Source organism: Spinacia oleracea, chromosome 3 (genome assembly GCF_020520425.1).
Source record: "Spinacia oleracea cultivar Varoflay chromosome 3, BTI_SOV_V1, whole genome shotgun sequence".
In the NCBI taxonomy this organism is placed as follows: Eukaryota; Viridiplantae; Streptophyta; class Magnoliopsida; order Caryophyllales; family Amaranthaceae; genus Spinacia; species Spinacia oleracea.
Window position 1 is genome coordinate 31511935 of NC_079489.1, and position 22940 is coordinate 31534874.

At 39.9% G+C, this 22940-nt stretch overlaps 1 protein-coding gene across 7 annotated transcripts; it reads right to left on the reverse strand.

Annotated features, from left to right (window-relative positions):
- Positions 1-1247: 1247 nt before the first annotated feature.
- On the reverse strand, positions 1248-21028 carry LOC110799406 (40S ribosomal protein S5). 7 transcript variants are annotated; one of them, XR_008930284.1, is made up of 7 exons: positions 20698-21028; positions 20522-20620; positions 18864-19135; positions 18495-18740; positions 18291-18360; positions 2237-2300; positions 1248-1399 (listed from the first exon to the last, which is right to left on the reverse strand). XR_008930284.1 is itself a non-coding variant. In XM_022004669.2 (5 exons), the coding sequence occupies exons 1-4, from the start codon at positions 20962-20964 to the stop codon at positions 18545-18547; spliced, it is 834 nt and encodes a 277-aa protein (XP_021860361.2). In that variant the 5' UTR covers positions 20965-21002; the 3' UTR covers positions 17914-18360; positions 18537-18544. The 7 variants fall into 7 exon arrangements, 1 of the variants encoding a protein (XP_021860361.2); XR_008930283.1 differs by having other exon boundaries at positions 18486-18740; positions 20698-21027; XR_008930281.1 differs by having other exon boundaries at positions 18537-18740; positions 20698-21010.
- Positions 21029-22940: the final 1912 nt, after the last annotated feature.

A 22940-nucleotide genomic window follows, 5' to 3' on the forward strand; every position in this document is an offset into this window, starting at 1 on the left:
TGATTAATAAAATGCTTAAAAATATGGGGTATTACACATACAATTAGCAATTTCCATGTCCTAAATATTCATGATCACCAACCTAAACTTAGTGCCATGATTAGGATATGCACGAATATTATCCTTGTCTTGTATGAACCAACTTTTCAAGTCTACCAAAATAAGTGTCTCTTTCCCGGCCCTTACCCGAGTCTTATTGCGTTTTCAAGTCCTAAGCCTTATCCCGAGTCATTTAGGCCTTTCCAAACCGGACCCGTAAACATGTTTGGTGGCGACTCCATCGAAGTTCAAAATTCTAAGTCGTAGGGGTATTTTACGCATTTTATATATTTTGAATTTCGATTTTCTATGTTCAAATTCGATTAACGTCACTGGTGTGACTCTAGAGTTTGGCTCCCCTTTACGGGATGGGATTGCAAAAATCAAGTCGAAATTAGTGGTTACACTCTTGATATAATGAACCAAGTTTGGGTTTTTGGTGAGTCTTAAACGAGACTCGTTAAATTCTTAAAACTTACATACAAAGTCCAAATTACAAATAATACGAAATACGAAAAATACACTCAAAAAAAACCCCCTACAATTATGTACATTAATTATCTTCTCTTTATTTTTTGAATAAAATTGAATAAATAAAACATATTTATTTTCCCTTCAAACAATAAAACAAAACAAATTAAAAAAATATTCTTAATATAAAAATTTTAATATATAAATTTTTGATGTGTAAATAGAGAAATATTACTAATGATATTACAAGCATGGTTACAAGAGCTTTTAAGTGTTTCAAAATACTAATATAAAATTTTAGTACAACAAGAAACGAGTCGTAAATGGCGTAAAGGAAATAATGTGAGGTTCTAAGGTTGATATGTGTTGTATTTTTGGGCAATATTAGGAAAAAACATTCATTTTACGTTCGATTTTTCAAACCTCTAATTGCAAAAGGCTCATATATTGAGCTTTTTGAGAATTAGCTTTTTGACCTCAAAACTCTCTTCAGAACCTCTCCTACCAATTTCAGGGGGCCAAAAGTGTGATACAACGGCTATCCCTTAGATGTGGCAATCTTTAATAAGTAAAGAGGTATTAACTGGGTGGCATAGTGTAACACCCCGACCTCTAAATCACTTATTAAGGCATACTTAGCAGCGGAATTGACCTAATTCGGTCGGGACATTACCTGCCGTAACTCCCTCTTGGGAATTACAAGGCAACCATCAATCATAAGCTATTAAACTCCAAAGTTAACATAATAATCCTTTTTAATTCCTTAATAAAAGTACGTAACTTAATCAAAAATCTTTACTTAAACTTGTTACAACTTAACATTAACTTAGGTGAACATTGTAATAGTGAAATCCTCGCCACTACTCGTTTCCGTGGTCCCCAGCAGTACCTAAAACAGAAAACAAAACGGTGAGCCGAAGACTCAGTAACGAGTTACCCTAGCATCGTAACATCGTTTCAATTCATTTTATTTAATAAACAGGGAGAATAGAATATATTAAAACATTTAATAAATCAACATTTCAGAAGCATCATTTCGAAAATATCGTTTCAGGAACATCGTTTCAGGAACATTATTTCAGGACCGTCATTTCATTAATCTTTTTCCTTTTTACGGTATTATTCTGGTCGTCGGGACTTTACAGGAAAACATGGTAGGACGTCTCCTACGAACAAGGGAAGCCAGTGCTTCATAACAGGGGGAGTCAGTGCTCCATAACAGGGGAAGCCAGTGCTTCTTATCAGGGGGAACCTTGGTTCCATATCAGGGGAAGCCAGTGCTTCTTATCAGGGGGAACCTTGGTTCCATATCAGGGGAAGCCAGTGCTTCTTATCAGGGGGAACCTTGGTTCCATATCAGGGGAAGCCAGTACTTCTTATCAGGGGGAGCGTGGGCTCCATAACAGGGGAACTTGACCAGTTCTTACACTTTCAATTATCATGTTTACATTTCTTTTACGGGAACATTAATCAGGAAGAATCTCATTCATTCAGGATATTTCAGTAAAACCATTAAATCTCGTTATTTCATAAAATCAATTCTTTCAGGAATAATAATTCATTAAATCAATACTTTGCATAAAAGCTGCATTATCATAAAACAATTCATTCAAATCATACTTGTAATCCCGCAAATCATAAAATATCATTATAAAACATCAATCATTCATAACATCATTCATAAATACATTTCGAAGGGATTGCGGGTACTAGCAATAACCGTTACCTCAACCGTAGTTTTTATACTTCCTGTCTGATGAATCGTCCTTCCCGAGCCCCGAGTCCAATTTCTTTCAAAATATTAAATTATTGAATTAGTAATTAAAACGATAAATAATTTAAAATCAACATTTTATAAATAATATGTTTTATAAGAATTCATTTATAAGTAACGAATTTTAATAAAAACATAATTTCATAATTTAAATGAAAATATTATTAATCGAAATATCAATCAAAATATATATTTATGTTTCATAAATCGATTTACATGAGTATTATTTAATTTCATTTTTGGTAAATAAAGCTAGTAATTTATTTCGGTAAAATCGATAATTAATATATATCCTACCTGAAAAATAATTAGTAATTTATTAGTAAATAATAATTATATAGAAATTCATTAAAACATAACTATTGATTAAATCGAAAATCTGAAAATGAGGATTTGTCTTACCCAAAGCCCAATTGATTAGAATGGCCCAACTGTATATGCGTTGGATGAGAATAAAATCAAAGTTGTAAAACCAAAATTTGGTTTTTGGTTTCTGGGAAGGGAAACACGACCGAGGAAAGAGAGGAGGGAGGAGGGAGCTGGGTTCGGTTTTGGGTGGTGGCCGGTGGCCCGTGGTGCGCCGACAGGAGGGTTTCGCAGCGCAGCAGCACAATGGTGATGTACGTGCGGCGGTGGTTTGCGGGAGGGGGGGGGAGCTGGGCACGGTTGAGAGAGGAAGGCAGGGGAGATGCGAGGAGGAAAGAGGGGAGGTGGTGTGAGGGGGTCGAAAAAGCACGAGGCTAATGCGTGACCTCGTCCCTCGTGGGTGTGACGATTCTTTTTATTCAATCAACTGTAATTGGATTTCCTGTGAGTATACACCCAATTGACTAGTAATATAGGAGTCGTCATTCAGTTTTTAACGACAATGAGAAAAACTGACTAAACCCGGTTATCGTGACATAAAGGGAGTGCAATTATGTTTGACCACGACGGCCGTAGGTTCCCTTGTGATCCCTGGTGTGGGGAACTCTCAACATACACCCGCAAGGTAGAGATTGAGGGTTTGGGGGACTGTAACTACCGAGAGGAGTACTTCGCTCGTCGATAACTCTAGAGGCAGGATATCCTTACTAGCTCAGCATAAATAATTGAAAGGACATGCGTTGACTATTAAACTAATCTGAGTTGATTTTAGTAATATGCAACATATAATACTAATTCGAACGTGATTATCTGATTTAAATAGCATTAAGGGACCTAGCATGATAATCCGATTTCCCAAAAATATTAAATTTGTTAGGCGTGATAGAACAATCAGATTAGGTTAGTTTAACAGTTCATAAAAAGGGCGAGGAAAGCAGTTAAATCATCGAAAAGGGACACATTATGACGCACACTTGAGAGGTGCATCACGGTTCTCAGAAAACTAACCACTTTGACTTTGCTATTTCTCCTTTTTATTTAACGAATCTCAATTATGGGACAGGATACGTTCTGTTCGATTTATGGATCGATTGCGACAGAACGCGTGAACAGTTTCGCAGCGAGAGGCTTAGGCTAAGGGTTGGAGTCAATACTCAGAATATAATTGTGTGTTGTTGTCTTTTACGTCGAATTTAGGGGTCTATTTATAGGGAAGAGTTCGTGGAAAGATAGAATTGCAGAGTTCTAATCCATAAAGAATTAGGGAAAAACACGTACCCAGGTATTTTCAGCGCCCAAACCTGGGCGCCGAAGATTTCGGCGCCCAGAGCCAGGCGTTGAAAATAGGGTCTGGGATGTTTTCTTTAGTCAGATTCGGATTCCTGAAATCCGTAGAGTTTGAGACTTAACCGAGTCTTTTAGCGCGTATCAATTTTGTGACGGAATGCGTCTGGGCCCGTTACGAACTCTAGGCTCGTTAGGATTTCAATTAATACGTAACTCTTATTTCCGAATCATATTAGGAATAGGATTCTCGCAGTTTTCTATCTCATTTAGGATTTATGTTGGAATGCAACACCTAATTCTGACAGGTTTCTATCCTTTATGATTTGCCACTTTTAGAAGCTACCTTTTACGGCAGTTACTATTTTTAGCAGGTTTCCATAAATAGCAAGTTTTGGGTGAAATGAAAAGGGGAATTGAGATTCGTTTATTTCATAGGATATGCGTTGTCAAGTGGAGATTTACGTTTTCATCATCGAACCTTTCCATTGCGGGAATGGGGACAAAAGTAGGTGTCTACAGTTATCCCCCACTTTGACTGAGTCTTTGGAGTAAGACGATGGTTAAAGTATTAGACGGAGTGCGTCACACAAGCCAGGGTGTATTGTGACCTGTTTTGCGAGGGTATCACGAGCCCCCGAGTGATAACATTTGACTTAAGGGTCATCACTTGAAGTGTCGACATATCCCTCACGTGTCATTGGGACTTGTCAACTGATAGTATAGAAACTTCCTCACTTTGTCATTGGAAGGATCTAAAGGTGCGTAGAAACTCCCTTACTTTGCCATTGGGAGTAGCTACAGAGTTTTTCGAAATCAAAGCTGTAAAGTGTAATTGGGCCTGGCCAAGCCCAATCACGAGGTAAAAATGTTTTTTAAAGATTCTCATTTTCAGGGCTAGCTAAACGAGAAAACCCCCTTGTTTTTATAGGACGTAAAACGAAGGAAAATCGAGCACCCTTGTTTTTATAGGACGTAAAACGAAGGAAAATCCAACACCCTTGTTTTTATAGGACGTAAAACGAAGGAAAATCCGGCAAAAGTTATCGCTGCAGCGACTAAGGACCTGCGCGGTTTTAATGGCGCAGACCCCGCCGGCTAAAGATGGCGAGCCTGTCCGCTAAGGGTGGACACCCCGTCCGATAGAAGTGGACGAATCTGTTTTTGAAATTTGAAAATAAGGACCTACGCGGTTTGTGGCGTAGACCCCGCCGGCTAAAGATGGCGAACCTTGTCCCCTAAGGGTGGACACCCCGTCCGATAGAAGTGGACGAATCTATTTTGAAATTTGTTTTGCTTTTTTGAAAATAAGGACCTACGCGGTTTGTGACGTAGACCCCGCCGGCTGAAGATGGCGAGCCTGTCTTAATTTTGAAGACTTTATTTTTTCGAAAACTGAGGACCTGCGCGGCTAGTGACGCAGACCCCGCCCGCTGAGGGTGGGCGAGCCCTTTCCGCTGAGGGTGGACGTCCCTGAATTCGTTTTCTTTTCGATTTGGGAACTCGCGCGGTTTGTGACGCGATCTTGCCGACTGAAGATGGGCAAGTTCCTATTTCTTTGGTTCTTTGTGATTTCTTTTGAGAATTTATTTTTATTCATTCTTGCAAGAGCGAATTCTTTCGAGGGGTGCTCGAATTTAGTTGTAACCTGAACGTGGGCTGACAACGTGTTCAGACGGGTCTTTGTCTTGCGACCGCCCGCTTTCGTGATTTTGAGCTAGTCTTTACGGCTCGACTTGGTCTTTGATCAGAGGACCGTGCACAAGTGTCAGTGACGTCCTTTCGATGAGGTCGAACCTATTGTTGTTCTTTTTTTGAGATATCCAAACATGATATGGTGTATGGCGCAGTCTGGGAATGTGATTATGATCGCGCGCTCCTCGTTGGAGTCTATTTTTTCGCGAGCCCCCAAGCACTGGGGCTCGTCGGTTGTTTTTCGCATCTTGTAATCATGTTTGGGGTCATGCTCGTATGTGCGAGCGACCTTCTACAGTAGTGTGCTACTTTAGCGAAGCCGTGGAGTGCGACTTTAGTTTTCAGGCGACATCCGGTTTTAGCTTGGCCCGGATTAACCCTTTGACAGACAAACATTTTTTATTTGGAAAACCAATGACTTGACGACACATATTTTTGGTGTTTCGAAGAATGACCATGATATTTAACTTGCTTTTTTTAGAAAAGTGTACATAAGCATTTTCTGAGACGAGTCTAAGTTTCGACCAAGTTTTATTATTATTATTTTTCTTGCTTATTTGGGAGCTAAAGGTGCTTTGGGCTTGATCCTACTTGCAATAGGGCCTCGTGTTTAGCAACACGGTCTTAAGTCCTTTCCTGTTCCGTGTTTTGTGAAATCTGGGCCTTGGGCTGCATTTTCAGCGCCCAAGGCCTGGCGTTAAACATTTCGGCGCCCAGCCTTGGGACTCCGATCATCATGTTTTTGCCTTTCGGGGCAACGAAATATGTCCTTTGCCCGATGAATTTGCTGCGATCCTTGGTTATCCTACTAATGCTACTCCTGTTACCCCTGGCACTATTGAAGAGGGTAAAACAACCATAAGGGCTTTCCTAGGGCTAGATGATAACATGTTTGCTGAAATTGTTGTAGATGATAAGGTTAACTTGGCAAAACTTGTAAAACATCACTTTAGGCCTAGTAAAAATATGACCGAACAGAAATTGAATATTCGAGCCCTTGTATTTTGCTTGTTGAATCATTATTTGCTATCGAATAACAATGGTGAGTTCGGTGACATAAGGTTGATCACCTTGATTAGCCAGATGGAAAGTTGCTATTCTATCATGCCGTTGGTTGTTGCCGAGACTTTGCTGAGTGCGGACGAGCTGAAGAGGGATGCCAAATCTGAACATTTTAAGGAAAGCCCCATATTACTGCAGGTGATCGATTTTTCCTTGCGCACGTAAACGTCCCTTTTGCACATATTTTTTTTTGCCTGGGGCTGAGTTTCAGCGCCTAGGGCTGGGCGCTGGAGTTTTTGGCGCCTGGTCCTGGGCGTTGAAACTGCGCCCCAGGGACCATTTTTTTCTTTCTTTTCACTCTTTTGATTCGATCGTGCCTGTTTTTGTAGATTTGGCTTGCGGAACGGCTTAGACTTTTGGAAGCTCCTGCCGATCCTAAACACTATCGCCCTATAGCCTTGGGTAATCGAAAATACTTGTACCAAGGCCAGGACGAGGCCGAATGGACCTCCTTTTTTACTTATGGCATTTGTTCTATTAAGTGGGTGGTACCATGGTGGGGTTTGACTACTATGACAGGGAGGTCTGATGTATCGGTTTATGTTTCTTTGTTGGGGCTATCTCGTCCCATTTATATTTTCCCTTACCGAGTCATGCGTCAATATGGTTTAAGGCAGACTATCCCCTTTTCTGATACGGTACCACCTAAGGTAGCGGCCTTTTCACAAACACGGGTCCTAGCGTGGGCCAAGTATTATGATGGTCTCCCGCGTTGGGCCGTAGCTACAAATGGCTTTGTGGGTCTTTCTGAAAACTACAAGTTGTGGATGAGCTCCGATGACAAAGATGTGAGGACCGAGGCTCGTAATGGGGAGCCGGCTGAGCTTTTGATACCTCGTATTCGTGTTAAGTATGAGGGTCCTGATTCTGCAAAACCTCGTACCTATAGTATTAAGACTGTGAAAGATCGTCCCGATCGAAAGCGAAAGGAAGTTCCTCCCCGTTCCACTTTCAGGCCTAAAAAGATGCCTAACATGAAGGGGCCTGTTGTTGTTAAAAGAAATGCAAGCTCTCGCGGAGATCGTCGCCGGAACAATGTATGGGTTAGGAAGGCTCAGCCGCCTGTAGAAACAGTGGCTAGTCTAGTTGATGATAATAATCCTTCTCCCACCATTGTCTGTGCCCTTGAGGCTGAGCGGGCTATAACTGAGAACGTTTCTGAAGCCTTGGCATATTTGGAAGTTAGTGTCCAGGAGCCGGTTCTCATGGAGATTGACATTGGGGCAGCGCAGAGGACTGTGGGAGTGGATCCTGCGAATATTGCCCTCTACAAGACTTTATTTGATGATCCGGAAGAACTAGAGTAGTGTAGTTCTTGCTAGGGTGTAGGTGCCCTCTATTTATTTCAGTCATGTTTGTTTTTATTTTTAGCACTCTGTTTTCCTTCTTATTATATTTTAATAAAGGCGTATTTTTAGTTTTCATTTATTTTTGTTTCTCCTCTTTTTTATGTATTTTATATGTCTAACACTTTTTTGCACAAAGAATATTTTTTTTTTTATTATTTGGACCGAATCCTTGGTAAGGATTGCCTACGTATCTTGTCAGAATCAGGTCGCGCGTAGTTCTAGCTTTTGAATAGTTCTAGTATGCCGGATTTCGATAGATATGCCCTGAGGTGGAAACATATTACTTAGTCGGTCAAATGAGTGAAGTATTATCATTATTTTCATCTGCCATTTTTTATTTTTGCCATAAGTCGTGTAAAATATGAAATTCGAAATTCGACTAATTTGTATGGCTATATTCTTGGTTGGTAAGCCTATTTGGATACGTACTGTACCCCCCAAGTGTTCGTTATTTTTCCGTTGTGTGCGGATAAAATGACGAGCACTTCTGAAAAGAAAACTTTTGGCAGGCAGAGAGTTTCAACGCCCAGGCTGGGGCGTCAGAAATTCCGGCGCCCAGCCCTGGGCGCTGAAAATGACTTGGGCGGTCAATTTTTGACGCTTTGCTTCACATGTTCTTGCGTTTATTTCTATTTCTTTTTTTTTTTTGTGCCTTGATATTTTGCTTCGTATTTAAAGTTAATTTTGAGGCTATTTTGGAGGCTTTTTTGACTGTTAGCGTGAAACGCATTTTTGTCCAGATTAATTTTTTCTATTGGTGACTCAAAACAGTTTTGAAAATGGAGTTAGGGTGCGGAATTTATGAAGATCTTTGTGTAGGCTTTGGAGGTGGGTTGTTAGTGAATGGTATGATGGAATCTATGTTTTATGAATCTGTTTTTTTTGGTAACATTTGCATTGTTTTGGATTTTTGATTTCCTTTGATTTTGGGTTGCATGGATTGGCTCTTATGATGACACTGGTTGGCTTTTTAGGTTTTGGGGATATGAATGGGATAGTGTGGTTTATTTTGTGGGTTTCGGGAATTGGTTCCCATGGCACTATTTCAAAACCGAGTGGGCTTTGTTTTTTGGGCCTATAGTGGGCCGCCTCTTTATTTTTGTATTTTGCAAGTACATTTGGTGTTTATTTAGTGTTAGAATAAAAATTTTAGGAGAAATATTACGCCTTTATTGATTCGGAAAGTAAGGAAAACACACTGAAATAAAACTGACCTATATTCTAAGCGGCCTTAGGACCCTCTAAAGTCTCTATTATTTTTTTTCTATCAATCTAAAGAACTACTAGGCGCTTTTTACTAATGGTGCTCTATGTGGCTCAAGCCTGGGGTTTAGTCTCATAAAACTTCGGTCCTTCACCGGTACTCATCTTGAATTCCATTCCTTTTGCATTGACCCACTGATATGTCTTCACCCATCCGTTCTCGACCTCTTCTAGCGTTGATGCAGGAGAGATTAATCGGGTTGGATCGAAACCTTCATCTTGTAAAGCTAGGGTAGTCATCACAGTCTCGTTCTCCATAGGCCTCGATTCGTTAAACAATGTCCATAGAGCCTGGTTGTCCAATATTTCAGCTGTTTTAGTCTTGGTGAGGTGGGGTGCCTCATCCAAGGTGTGGCAGTCATGGAAAATTTCAAATCCGGGTTTTAGCAAGCCATCCTGAACGAAGGGTTTAGGGAAATCACAGCATGGTGTTCTTCTCCTTCCCGAACGAACATCCCGTTAAGGGTCCTTTGATATGGGGGAAGGAGGGTGGTTTGTTTGGCTTTGTTAAGGCGTAGCCTAGATAGGCGGTCAGCGATCTCTTCCTTCGTTGGTTCATAACCTAAGCCAAAGGGAGTAGATTTGTCGGGAAAAGGATGGAATGTGTATTCCTTCTTCCTTATGCCCAATGGGGTTCTTGGGAAATAACCTTGAGCTAACAGCATTCTAGGGATGACTCGGGATGCATGCGGGTCTAGGAATGCTGGATCATAATCTTCGATGAACTGGATTGTTTCTTCCATTTGAAACCCATAAAGGTCGTCTGCAGTTTCAGCCGTTCCAACCATAGTACAACTGACGTCGAGAGGAGGAGCGCGGATTTCTAGTATTACCCCGTTATGGTTAAGTTTAACCATTTGGTGCAAGGTAGAAGCCACACCTCCTAAGTCATGGAGCCAAGGTCGCCCCAAGAGGAGGTTGAAAGTGGGCTTGATGTCGATTATTTGAAACTCCGTGGTGCGTGCCACAGGCCCGGTCTGTATGGCAAGGTTGATTTTTCCCAATACAGGCCTTCGGGAGTTATCATAAGCTCGTACCCCTTGTGTGGAGGTTTGGAAGTCATCATTTCCTAGCCCCAAGCAATGGACGGTTCGCAATGGGAAGACGTTAACCGCCGAACCATTATCTACGAGCGCTAGGGGGATGTTTTGTCCTTTGCATCCAACCACTAGGTAAAGGGCTTTATTGTGAGCACCCCCCTCTTTGGGTAAGTCTTTATCGGTGAAAACTATGGCCTTTTCTCCGGCATCTCTCGTGACATGGCTAACCAATGAGTCAGGTGTGATATCTGTAGGTACTGAGATGAGGTCAAGTGAGCGAATAAGCTTTTCGCGATGTTCCTTTGAAGTACACATAAGATCCCAGATGGTAATCTCGGCCTTGGTTCTTTTTAGTTGTTTCAGGAGAGGATTTTCAATGACTTCCGCGACGGTGGCGTGCCGTCCATTCTCAGGAGTTTGCCTAACCGGGATGTCGTCCATAGGAGGTGGGTGAATATCCGGTTGGTATATTCTTCCGGATCGGGTGAGGTTGTCGACCTCGGGCTCCTGAGGGGTGGTGTCAATGAGAGCATACCCGGGCCAAGTTTCAGTGAAGAAGTCCTGGCCCGAGACTTGAGATAGGTAAATATCTTCAGCATCATCGTTCCACATACCGCACACTTCCCTCTCGATTCGATCCATAGGGACCACAGCCAGTGGTGCACCTTGAGGTGTAATGTACACCGTGGGGTCGAAATTCTCTGGTTGGTCGAGAGAGATGTGACAAGAGCCGAGTGGGCTCTTGTTGTTGTTGGGTTTGCCAACGTTAGGGAGAGGTATCACTTCATCCTCTATCATGTCCTGGATCGTATGTTTTAGATTCCAGCAGTTTTCAGTGTCATGCCCATTTCCTTGATGGAATTTGCAGTAAGTACCTTCGACCCAATATTTGCTTTTGACAGGAGGGTCACGGGTGGGGCCTATAGGTCTCAACTTTCCTTGATTGGTTAGTCTTTCAAAGGCTTGTACCAAAGTTGACCCGAGTGGGGCAAACTTTCGGTCTCGGACCCATCTTGCAGGGTTTCTTCGGGCGGGAGTCTCTTCTACAGCATGGACTTCTTGGGCTTGGGATGTGTTACCCCGATTATAGGTGTTGGTCTTATATGTGGGTTTGCTCTGTATGGTTTTGGCGAGGTCGTCCTCGGTCTTTATTCCCACATCATAAACTCTTTTGAAAGTGTCGAGTCCCAGGTACCTAAGGTGTTGTCTGTAAGCCGGGTCCAGGTTGTCAATGAATTTTTGGACCAATTCTGTTTCGGGAGGCCTATTGATTAGCTGGGCCGCCTGGTCCCTCCATCTAGCAAAGTAGGTTGTAAAACCCTCATTTTTCTTTTGGAAGAGAACTTCCAGCTCGCGCATGGTGACTTGGAAATCCATGTTCGACGAGTATTGCTTGATGAAGACATTGACAAAGTCTTCCCAAGTGGGGAAGAGCTTAGGGTCCTGGTGATAGTACCATTTGAGCGGCACAGGTTCCAAAGACAAAGGAAAGGCAGGTAAGTACATGGACTTGTCCACGCCTTTCAAGTTCATGGTATTCACAAAGCTCAGTAGATGATCGCGGGGGTTGTCCGTGGCCTTGAACTTTGGTAAGTCAGATGAACTGAACTTTTCTGGTAATTTTCCAGGAAAAGGTTCAGGATCGAGAGAGAAGTATTTGCTCCCCATGGTTTGTTGTAGGACCATTTTTTCAATCCTCTTCTCGTTATCGAGGTCATTTTTGGCTTGCGCAACCGCTAAAGCTTCATTTTCCATTTTCAGTTGGCCCATAAGTTGGGTCATTTGGACCATCTGGTCTCGCAAATGTTCGATGGACATGTTTGAAGGTGCGAATTGAGGTTGGGGAAGCGGAGATCCTTGAAATGAGGGACGACGGACGGAGCTTGGAGTTACTAAACCTGGTGTTGGCGATGTATCTTCGAGACGCACTAACCGTTGATTCCCTGATCGGCACCAAGTGGCAGGACCAGTCCTAGGCATAAGATAAGCTAAAGTTTAGGTTCCCAAAGTTTCAAGCATTACTTAGTCTAGACTTCGACTCTCTAAATTGGTTTTTCACTCTTTCTTTTGTCGGTACACTTTTTGGTTTTTTTTTTTTTATTTTGGTCATTCTTTGGATTTTCGAAACACTTGCCCGTGTGACATTCATAGTTATTAGCACGTTCGGTTTTGGTGCCGGGTATTGTCGTCGTAGGAGGCCTAACAACGACACAAAGAGTTATTAATTTTTTTGCGAGTCGCTTTTGAAATCGAGTGCTTTACTTATGCCCTCGTAGCAATTCTTTTTATGAACATTTTTTTGCGCTACGTATTTTCCTTTCGCGCGGGCACCGAGGATGCTGCGCCTGACCAGAAGGCCAAGCAGCAACTTCAGCGCCCAGCGAGGGGCGTGAGAAATTCTGGCGCCCAGCCAGGGGCGTTGAAAATTCGTCCCTGGCTGGTTCTCGTTTTCTGTCTTCTGTTTATGCGACTTCGATTTGCGTGCTTGCCTAATAACGTCCTTTACGCGTAACAGCGTTTGTAGAATTCGTTACAGGCCATCCCGTGCGTCGCTTATTTTGTGGAAATCATTCGTGTTTGCGGAACACGTGTTTCGGTATAACTCTTTGGCAAATTAGTCTATGAATGTTTGGGCAATTTTTAAGGTCGTTGGTTTTCTAGGATAGTTTGTCACGCACAATCACATATTTCGCTACACATAACTACATTACAAACATGGATTTGAAAATTAAATATGCCACGTAGTTTATGATAGGCCTCTATGGGTAGTTTATTTGCTCCTGGCTTGGTACCGCTTCTATAGTAGATCCAACACATGCCCCGGTTGAGGTAGTGTCTTCAACAGACGAATTTCGCCCAAGAGGCCAACCCGCAAGTGCAAGCCAAGGGGGCATGCAGGCGAGAGGGACCTAATGGGCGAGCGATTGGGTTCGGGATAGGTGTACTACCTGCACAAGTACCGAGTGGGAAACATGTGCGGCGTATGCACCCCCCTATTGGCGAAAAAAGGTATCCTTAGTCCCAACTCCCGAGGGAGCCGAGATTCTTTATGCGGTTCTGCCCGTTCACATTAATATGCTGATTTTCAGGTCATCCCAACTTGATGGGGAAATAAACGCGGGGTAGGATCGTTTCACCCTTCGGCTATTTTGATTTCCTACAAGCACGAGTATTTCCTTCATTATCCCCAGTGGAGTCACCACTGTGAGGGGGTCGAAAAAGCACGAGGCTAATGCGTGACCTCGTCCCTCGTGGGTGTGACGATTCTTTTTATTCAATCAAGTGTAATTGGATTTCCTGTTAGTATACACCCAATTGACTAGTAATATAGGAGTCGCCATTCAGTTTTTAATGACAATGAGAAAAACTGACAAAACCGGTTATCGTGACATAAAGGGAGTGCAATTATGTTTGACCACGACGGCCGTAGGTTCCCTTGTGATCCCTGGTGTGGGGATCTCTCAACATACACCCGCAAGGTAGAGATTGAGGGTTCGGGGGACTGTAACTACCGAGAGGAGTACTTCGCTCGTCAATAACTCCAGAGGCAGGATATCCTTACTAGCTCAGCATAAATAATTGAAAGGACATGCGTTGACTATTAAACTAATCTGAGTTGATTTTAGCAATATGCAACATATAATACTAATTCGATCTGATTATCTGATTTAAATAGCATTAAGGGACCTAGCATGATAATCCGATTTCCCAAAAATATTATATTTGTTAGGCGTGATAGAACAATCAGATTAGGTTAGTTTAACAGTTCATAAAAAGGGCGAGGAAAGCAGTTAAATCATCGAAAAGGGACACATTACGACGCACCCTTGAGAGGTGCGTCACGGTTCTCAGAAAACTAACCACTTTGACTTTGCTATTTCTCCTTTTTATTTAACGAATCTCAATTATGGGACAGGATACGTCCTGTTCGATTTATGGATCGATTGCGACAGAACGCGTGAATAGTTTCGCAGCGAGAGGCTTAGGCTAAGGGTTGGAGTCAATACTCATAATATAATTGTGTGTTGTTGTCTTTTACGTCGAATTAGGGGTCTATTTATAGGGAAGAGTTCGTGGAAAGATAGAATTGCAGAGTTCTAATCCATAAAGAATTAGGGAAAAACACGTACCTAGGTATTTTCAGCGCCCAGACCTGGGCGCCGAAGATTTCGGCGCCCAGAGCCAGGCGTTGAAAATAGGGTCTGGGCTGTTTTCTTTAGTCAGATTCGGATTCCTAAAATCCCTAGAGTTTGAGACTTAATCGAGTCTTTTAGCGCGTATCAATTTTATGACGGAATGCGTCTGGGCCCGTTACGAACTCTAGGCTCGTTAGGATTTCAATTAATACTTAACTCTTATTTCCGAATCATATTAGGAATAGGATTCTCGCAGTTTTCTATCTCATTTAGGATTTATGTTGGAATGCAACACCTAATTCTGACAGGTTTCTATCCTTTATGATTTGCCACTTTTAGAAGCTACCTTTTACGGCAGTTACTATTTTTAGCAGGTTTCCATAAATAGCAGGTTTCGGGTGAAATGAAAAGGGGAATTGAGATTCGTTTATTTCATAGGAGATGCGTTGTCAAGTGGAGATTTACGTTTTCATCATCGAACCTTTCCCTTGCGGGAATGGGGACAAAAGTAGGTGTCTACAAGTGGTGATCGGGATATGGGCGGCGCTACGCAGCGCGGAACCGTGCCGGAGAGAGGCGACGGTGGCGGTGATTCACGGCGGCAGAATTAACGAAGGGGAGGGGAAAGGCGGGAGCAGAGGAGAGGAAACAGGGGAGTATGAGGGGCGGGTTTTCGGGCCGGTTCTAGAAGGAGATGGAGGCGGTGATGGGTTTTGGAGTTGGTGCAGGTGGCTAGGAATGATGGTGGCAGTAGGTGGTGGTGGAAGATGGTGGTTGCAGTGGTTGTTGATTGTGGTGATGGTTCGAAACACAGAGGAGAATGAGAATTGCAAATTAGTTTTGATTTTCTGATGTTGAATTCCAATTGGTATTATGACTGATTTGTATAGTCAAGAAGAGTAAATGGGAAGGAAAAGTCCTTGGTCTCCAAGGCATGAATGTAGACAGATTTCAAGGAAGGGAGTGGAAGCATACGTGGAGAGGGGGATGAAGAAGAGAAATAGAATTTTTTTTCTCTTTCAAGGGCATTTTAGTAATTTAACAAAGTTAGGCAATTTTCAGAAAATTGGTTGCTATTTTTGGATATTGATAGAATGCTTAATTAAAATAAAATTTTGAAATAATTCTTTATAAAATATCGTTAACGAAAAAAAAAACTTTAGCTTTCGAATAAAATAAGAACGTTCTGAAATTATTAAAAATCCGAAATAAATTACGAAATAATTAAGATGTAAAGAGTAGCTTAAGCTCGTAAATTAAATTGTTAAAATATGAAAGGTAAATCGTATAATCTATATTATAAATTCAAGTGAAGTAAAATTTCGTTAATTAAAATAAAGCCCCAAATTAGGATTTAAAACGATTTTAGCTAAATAAAAATAATTAAGCATAATTAATCGAATTTTAAAAATTCGGGGTATTACACATAGCTACTAGATCATGGAGCCACCATTCAATTTTCAACGCGTTTGGAGAAAACTGACAAAACGCAGTTATTGTGATACGCGAGTAGCAGCATTAGCCGAGGCTCACGTATTTGACCACAATGGCCTTAAGTTCCCTTGTGATTCCTAATTGGAGATCGCCAACATACATCAGCATAGTAGATTGGGGGTTCGGGGAACATTTACTAATACGGGGAGTGACTAGTATTAGTGCATGCGTCGGTCTTTAATAATTTAATGCATCGTAACGAATACGAAAGGGACATGTGTTAGATCATTACTAATATGGATTGATTAAAATGCACAAGTATTATCCAGACAAAGTCAAGAGATGACTTAGTAAAATTCAAGGTACCTAGCAAAATCCAAATTGTCCAGAGACTATCTTATTAGGCTGTGATAATTAACCAGATTAGAGCATCTCCAATGGTTGTAGCTAGGGACTAGTTTGCAATTTTTAGAAATTTCAAGCTACTAGCTTGACCATTGGAGTTCAAATGATAAATTAGTTTGGCCAAGAAAATTAGGTTAAACAAGCTAATTTGCTTGAAAAAAATTGGCCAATGAAATAATATTAAATTATATTATATTTAAAATATTGATTGACAAATATAACTACATTAATATCAAGCTAGTAGCTAACCATTGGGATACCAACTAGCTAAAAATTAAATAAAAGTAGCTTGATATATTATTTGGCATGACAAGCTAATTTAGCAATTAGTTTACCGTTGAAGATGCTCTTAGGTGAACAATTTATAATGGTGATGAAAGCGATTTAAAATATAACGCAGGTTACAATAAAGTTTTGGCTATATTGCGGTTCTCAAGAACATTTACCGCTTGCCTTTGCGGAATCTCCTTTTAGCTTTATAACGACCTTTGTGGTTGATTAATAGATCCTTATCCTTGCTTTAATTCCGGAAGATTAACCTTACTAAGATCAGGAGATCAAATATTCGAGACGGGATTTTAACAGAGATTCAGAATACATGGAAGAGAGGAAAGATAATTCAGAATATCAGATGAGTGAGACTGAATGTGGATCAATGTGGATGAATGATTTAAGGTGCAGAATGGTTGTATTTATAGCTTAGACTGGTGGAAATCAATAGAATTAGGATTCCTAACTCAGATGTAATTATAAATTGAATCGTTTTTGCAACCGACGGAAACTGCAACAGATCCGATAGAATTGTACGCGGAAGCGTATTTGAATTGGACGAAAACTGTAGCATGTGCTAGAAATAAGTGGCGCCTGATCAGCGCTAAAAAGACTACCGCTGACAGGTTTAATCTGCGAATTCCAGAAACTTCAATTTTCAACAGCTTATAACTTTTTCATACGAACTCGGATTCTAGCAAATAATATCTTGTTTGGAATGCTACTGAAGCAGCTTACAATGCCACCAGCCTTGCATCAATGGGCTTAGTAAATCTCGAGTTATGGCCCAAAGAGTGGAGGTCGGTGCATTTTGGCAAAGCCCAAGTAAAAGCTTTATAACTTGGGATCATGATAAGTCAGCACAAGTTGTGCCCAAGACCTCTGAGTTCAGAAAATGTTCCATTCAAGCTATGTTATTCTAGAGCCTGAAGGCAAGCGACACATGCAGGTTTATCCAGAGGGTGTTTGGTTAGGAAAGGTTTAAGAAAATGAACTTTTTAAATCAAATGGGAAGTTATACCTTTCAAATAATTTTTTGAATGGTGGATGGAAGGACAAGGATGAATTTTAGTCTGCAGCCGTTAGTTTGCACATGTTACAACGGGAATGAATGTTTCTTTACCCATCTTGACTGGTGGTAGGGATGGGGATGAAATTATTACCATCTGTACCCACCCGCCTATTTACACCTATATACTATTATTTCCCTTTCTCTGTTTCCAATCGGAAAAAAAAAAATTACAGTAAAGGGACAAAATTTGTTGTTCCTTTTTGGAGTGTAAAAACCAGTAGTCTTGTAACGATGCACCTATTTCTTACTCGGGTTTTGAAACAAAGTTCTCCGTTTTTAGGAAATCGAAACAAAAAAAATACAATAAAGGGCAAATTTGTTTCACAGTTTAATCCAATAGTCTTGTAACCATGCACCTGTTTTCTTACTCGGGTATTGAAAGTAAGTTCTTCATATTTAGGAAGTACGACAACATATAACAGGGTTCAACCATCACGCTAATAGATTCTTAGTTTTATAAACTCAAGCATGATATAGATTTTGAAGGTTCATTCACACCTAGCTTTGGTAAATCTAATCTCCAGCATCATAAATAAATTCGCAAAACTAACTGACAAGACATCTGATTCTTGATAAACCTAGGTTTCCAAAATTGCAGCACAACAAAAACAAAATATCTGTAATACGTACCCCGAAATACAAAACTCAACGGTTGGCCTTGGCAACTCTTTCGATCTCATCCTTCTTCTTGATAGCATAACTGAAAGAGAATAAACAACAGATTAAAAAAAACTAATGAAAGGCTCCTACATAACCAAATCTTTAGCTATCTTCCCACAAAAAAGTCAAGAAATATCCAAGAGTACCAACTGGTTGTAGTGTTACCATGCGTACAAAATCTTAGAAGCTGAGTTAATGTAGAAGCAGAACGCATACTTGTTTGATTATCCTTTGGCAGCATTAATGATTTCATCGGCAAGGCACTCAACAATAGTTTTGATGTTCCTGAATGCTCTCTCACGAGCCCCTGTTGTCAGGAGATATATGGCTTGATTCACCCGCCTCGATGGAGAGATATCAACAGCTTGACGCCTAAAAACACCAACTGATCCAATCCTTGTGGCATCTTCTCTTGGTCCACTACATTGGAATATATGTCAGGCAGGAACATTGCAGAAGCATAACAGATTGAGTAACAAGATTCAAATAATATAAGCATTTCAAAACTCAGAAGCACGGCAAACCAAAGGTAATATTTAATACCTGTTGACGATTGCATCAACGATGACTTGAATTGGGTTCAAGTCAGTAAAGAGACTAATAATTTCCAATGCATGCTTCACATTACGAACAACCATCAACTTTTTACCGTTGTTACGCCCGTGCATCATGAGGGAGTTGGTAAGCCTCTCAACAATGGGGCATTGAGCCTTCCTAAATCGCTTCTTCTGGTATCTACCAGCAGTGTGAGGCACATATGTTGCATGCTTAACAGCAGAAGCACCAATGTAATCAACTAGGGCAATGTCCGCAACCTAGAAGAAGAACAAAGGCATCTTCAGACACATTTCAAAGATGAGTACCAAAGGAAATCCACTCTGATGAATACAAAGAAAACCCCAAAGATTAGTAACAACAAACCACAGCAAAAGAAAAGCCTACTACATCTTTTTGAACAACATATGTAGTTTTACTATTCATATAAAACCAATCAGCAGCCAATGGGAAAAGAGGTCAGAAATCATGGTTCTCATTATTCTCTACAATTTGCACTTTATGACACCCCAACCTCAGTTCTAGAAATATACAGTCAGAATTCATATCTCCTTCGATAAACCTTCCCTTCTTCTTAATTATGTTCTAGAAATCTTTGTAATGCAAATTTTAACATACAAAGAGGCTTATTGTTTTATTCTTCACAACAATCAAAATTCTACAACTTCTATTTTACAACAGATTTCGCAACATGCTTCGAACTAAGCCATTTCGCAAAAAAAAACAGATTCACGATATTATTTGAAATCTGGAAAAAATGCAGTTCTATATTGTACAATCCTAGCCACAATTAAAAGTGATACCACTACAAAATAATCACCTACATTCAACAATATCAACAAAAATTTATTCAAACTAATAAATTGGTTCATTCCCTCAAAAACAAAATAATTCAAACATCAATCAAAGATCAAAATGCCACATTTTTTCGTTTTTCATCATCAATTAACAAATTCACGAATCATTCAGCATCAAGAAAAAATACAAACACAAAAATCTACAATAGAAAAATACGAACCGTGACATCATCAAAGCTCCATTTTCCAAAGAGTTTATATTTTTCTTTTCGTTTCCTTCGTCTCTTTCATTTTCAGAAAGCTATATTTTACAAGTGAATTCCTACTGAACTGAGGGAAAAGGAGCAGGCATGGAAGTTGACCAGGGGTCAGACCTGCCAGTTGAAAAAATAATAAAGATCGCTGATTTGTTTTCATACTAAATTTCCACAGAAGGAAAATTTAGCATCATATCTTATTGTTCAAGTTTTGAACATGGGTAATTAGTGTCGTAGAGAAAATCCCAAGCGAGAAGTGACATAGCTATACACAACACACTTGGTTGAGTCAACAGTCAACCATCAACAATCAAAAGAACTTTGGGTATTAAAAAGAAGCAAATGTTTATAGCAAACATAGACTGGCAGATGGAAGCAAATTCGTAGAGCAAAAAGAAATCTGCCCTCTTGCAGGCATCCTCAGCAGATGGTTCCCTCAAAAACAAAATCAATCAAACAAAATAATTCAAACATCAATCAAAGTTGATAATACCACATTTTTTCGTTTTTCATCATCAATTAACAAATTCACGAATCATTCAGCATCAAGCAAAAATACAAACACAACAATCTACAATAGAAAAATACGAACCGTGACATCATCAAAGCTCCATTTTCCAAAGAGTTTGACATCAGCCAGGTAGGTTTCGCTAATCGCCGAAACCGGCACCATAGTTTCAACTTCCGCCATCTGAGAGAAGGCTAAAGAGATCAGCACCGAATTAGAGGAGAGAAAAAGAGAATGAGGAGAGAGAAAGAGAATGATACCTTTGCTGCTGCTGGTGGTGACGATAGACGAGGGAGCGAGAGAGGGTGGAGAGAGGTTAGGGCAAGTGTGGTGAGGAAGAGAGGAGGAGGCGCATAAAATGGTGGAGGAAAAACAAAACCCTGAATTGGGAAATCTGATGAGCGTTTAAATATTGCACAAATAAAGTTGGTCGTTTGGGCTACGTGAGTTGGAAAAAATGGGTAGAAATTGAGGCCCATGATTTTATTGGCCGTGAGAGTTAAACGACGACCCATGAATTTATTCATTATGGTGTGGTTTTGACTTTTGACTGTGGGTTAGTGCTAACCGGGTAAATTAAGGGTGACTGGAGCTGACAATATTTATTTTTTTGTTTTTGGGGGACATCTACATTATAATAGTTATTACTAGATTTTAGCCTATTAAATTGTTAAGTTAAAATAAAACACATATGTTTACTAACTATTATATTTTTTATATTAGATTACATTAGTGTTTGATTTTGGATTGGATTTAATTTTAGATTTATTTTTTTAGTAATTAAAGTGGTTGATTTTTTGATGGAATTGTATATACGCAATATTAGTTATTAATTAATAAAAATATATACGTGACACCTAATTATTTATCTACGTAGCACACCACTTTTTTAATTCATAATTAATTTGAAATCTTATTTTTCATTGGTCAAAAGCATTAGATTTCCTATGTGGCGCTTTAATATTAGATTAATGTTTGATTCTTGATTGAATTTTATTTTAGATTAGTGTTTGATTTTTTATTTAATTTTATTTTAGATTTATTTTTATTATTAAGTATTTGATTTTGGATGGAGTTCTATATATTAGTAACTAGATTTTAGCCCGTGCGATACATGGTTTCTATTAAATTGTTAAGTTAAAATAAAACTCTTATATATACCAACTGCTATATATTTTATATATTACCTGGTAGATTAGATTAGTTTTTGATTTTAAATTGAATTTCATTTTAGATTTATTTTTTAATTATTAAAGTGTGTAATTATGCATCTTTTTTCTTTGCTTAACTCCTTTTTTTTGGATTGGTCTTCCACTAATCATATTTGCAGAATAAAGGAAAAAAACAAAGAGATCATTGTGGATTCCTCTAATGTCTTGGTGTGGAAACTACCAAAGGAAGGCTTTGTCAATCTCAATGATGATGGAGCGTGGAGATCAAATGATATAGCTGGAGGTAGGGGAGTCTTTAGAAGACCAACTGGTTCTTGGTTTGTTGGGTTTACAAGCAAGTATAATGTTCATTCACCCATGGCTGCTGAACTTTATGCGATAAGGGATGGTCTTATTATTATGGCAACGGATAACCACTTTGATAAGGGGAAACTTGAAATTGATTCTATCTCCCTTAAGGTAACGCTGGAGTCTGTGGAGGAACAATCTCATCATGAATTAGCACCGGTTCTTAGAGATTATGCTTAGCTCATGAATCAAAACTGGACTCTGGAATTCAGCCATGTTCCTCGGCACTGTAACAAGGTGGCTCATTCTCTTGCTTCCTTAGCTACTAGGATGGCGATTGGGTACAAGGTTCATTTCCTTCCTCCTTCTCAAGCTAAGGAAACTTATAAAGCAGAGTTTGAATCGGTTAATCCATAGTTAGTGAATTAGGTTCGCGAGGAATCAGGTTATAATGCTGCTATGACAAGAGCTAATCTTATCAATGTTGTGGCTGCTGATGTGTCTTCTGCTCCAACTACTTCAATCTCAACTCCAGCCTCTGAAACACTTTTGGTTCTATTGTCTCAAATTTGAAGAATGCTATTCAGGTTAACAAGTGTAATAATCTTATTTCTAGCTCTGGTTCGGATGGATAAGCAAACATTGGGAAAGATTTTGCTCCATTTATTGTTGCCTTGTTGGTGGTTCAACAGGTGCTTCCATAGCTATTGTTGAAATTGAAGATGATGATGAGGGTACCAACAAATAAGTTCGTTCTACCTCATGTTTTGGATTATTAAGACCCCGAGTTTTCAAGTTTGTTTTTGGTGTTTTTGGATGTACATAGTGTATAGGTTGGATGTTTTTTGGGCCGAGATTACGTATGTTTTACCTCCTTTAAAGGTTGCCTTTGCACAAATCTTATTTTAGTCTAGTAACATAATCTTCTCTTTTGCGCTAATATATATATAGATAGATAGAGAGAGAGAGAGAGAGAGAGAGAGAGACTCCCGTAAAAACACTTCTTACGGTAAGAACACTTTCTTAACCGTTGGATTGTTTTT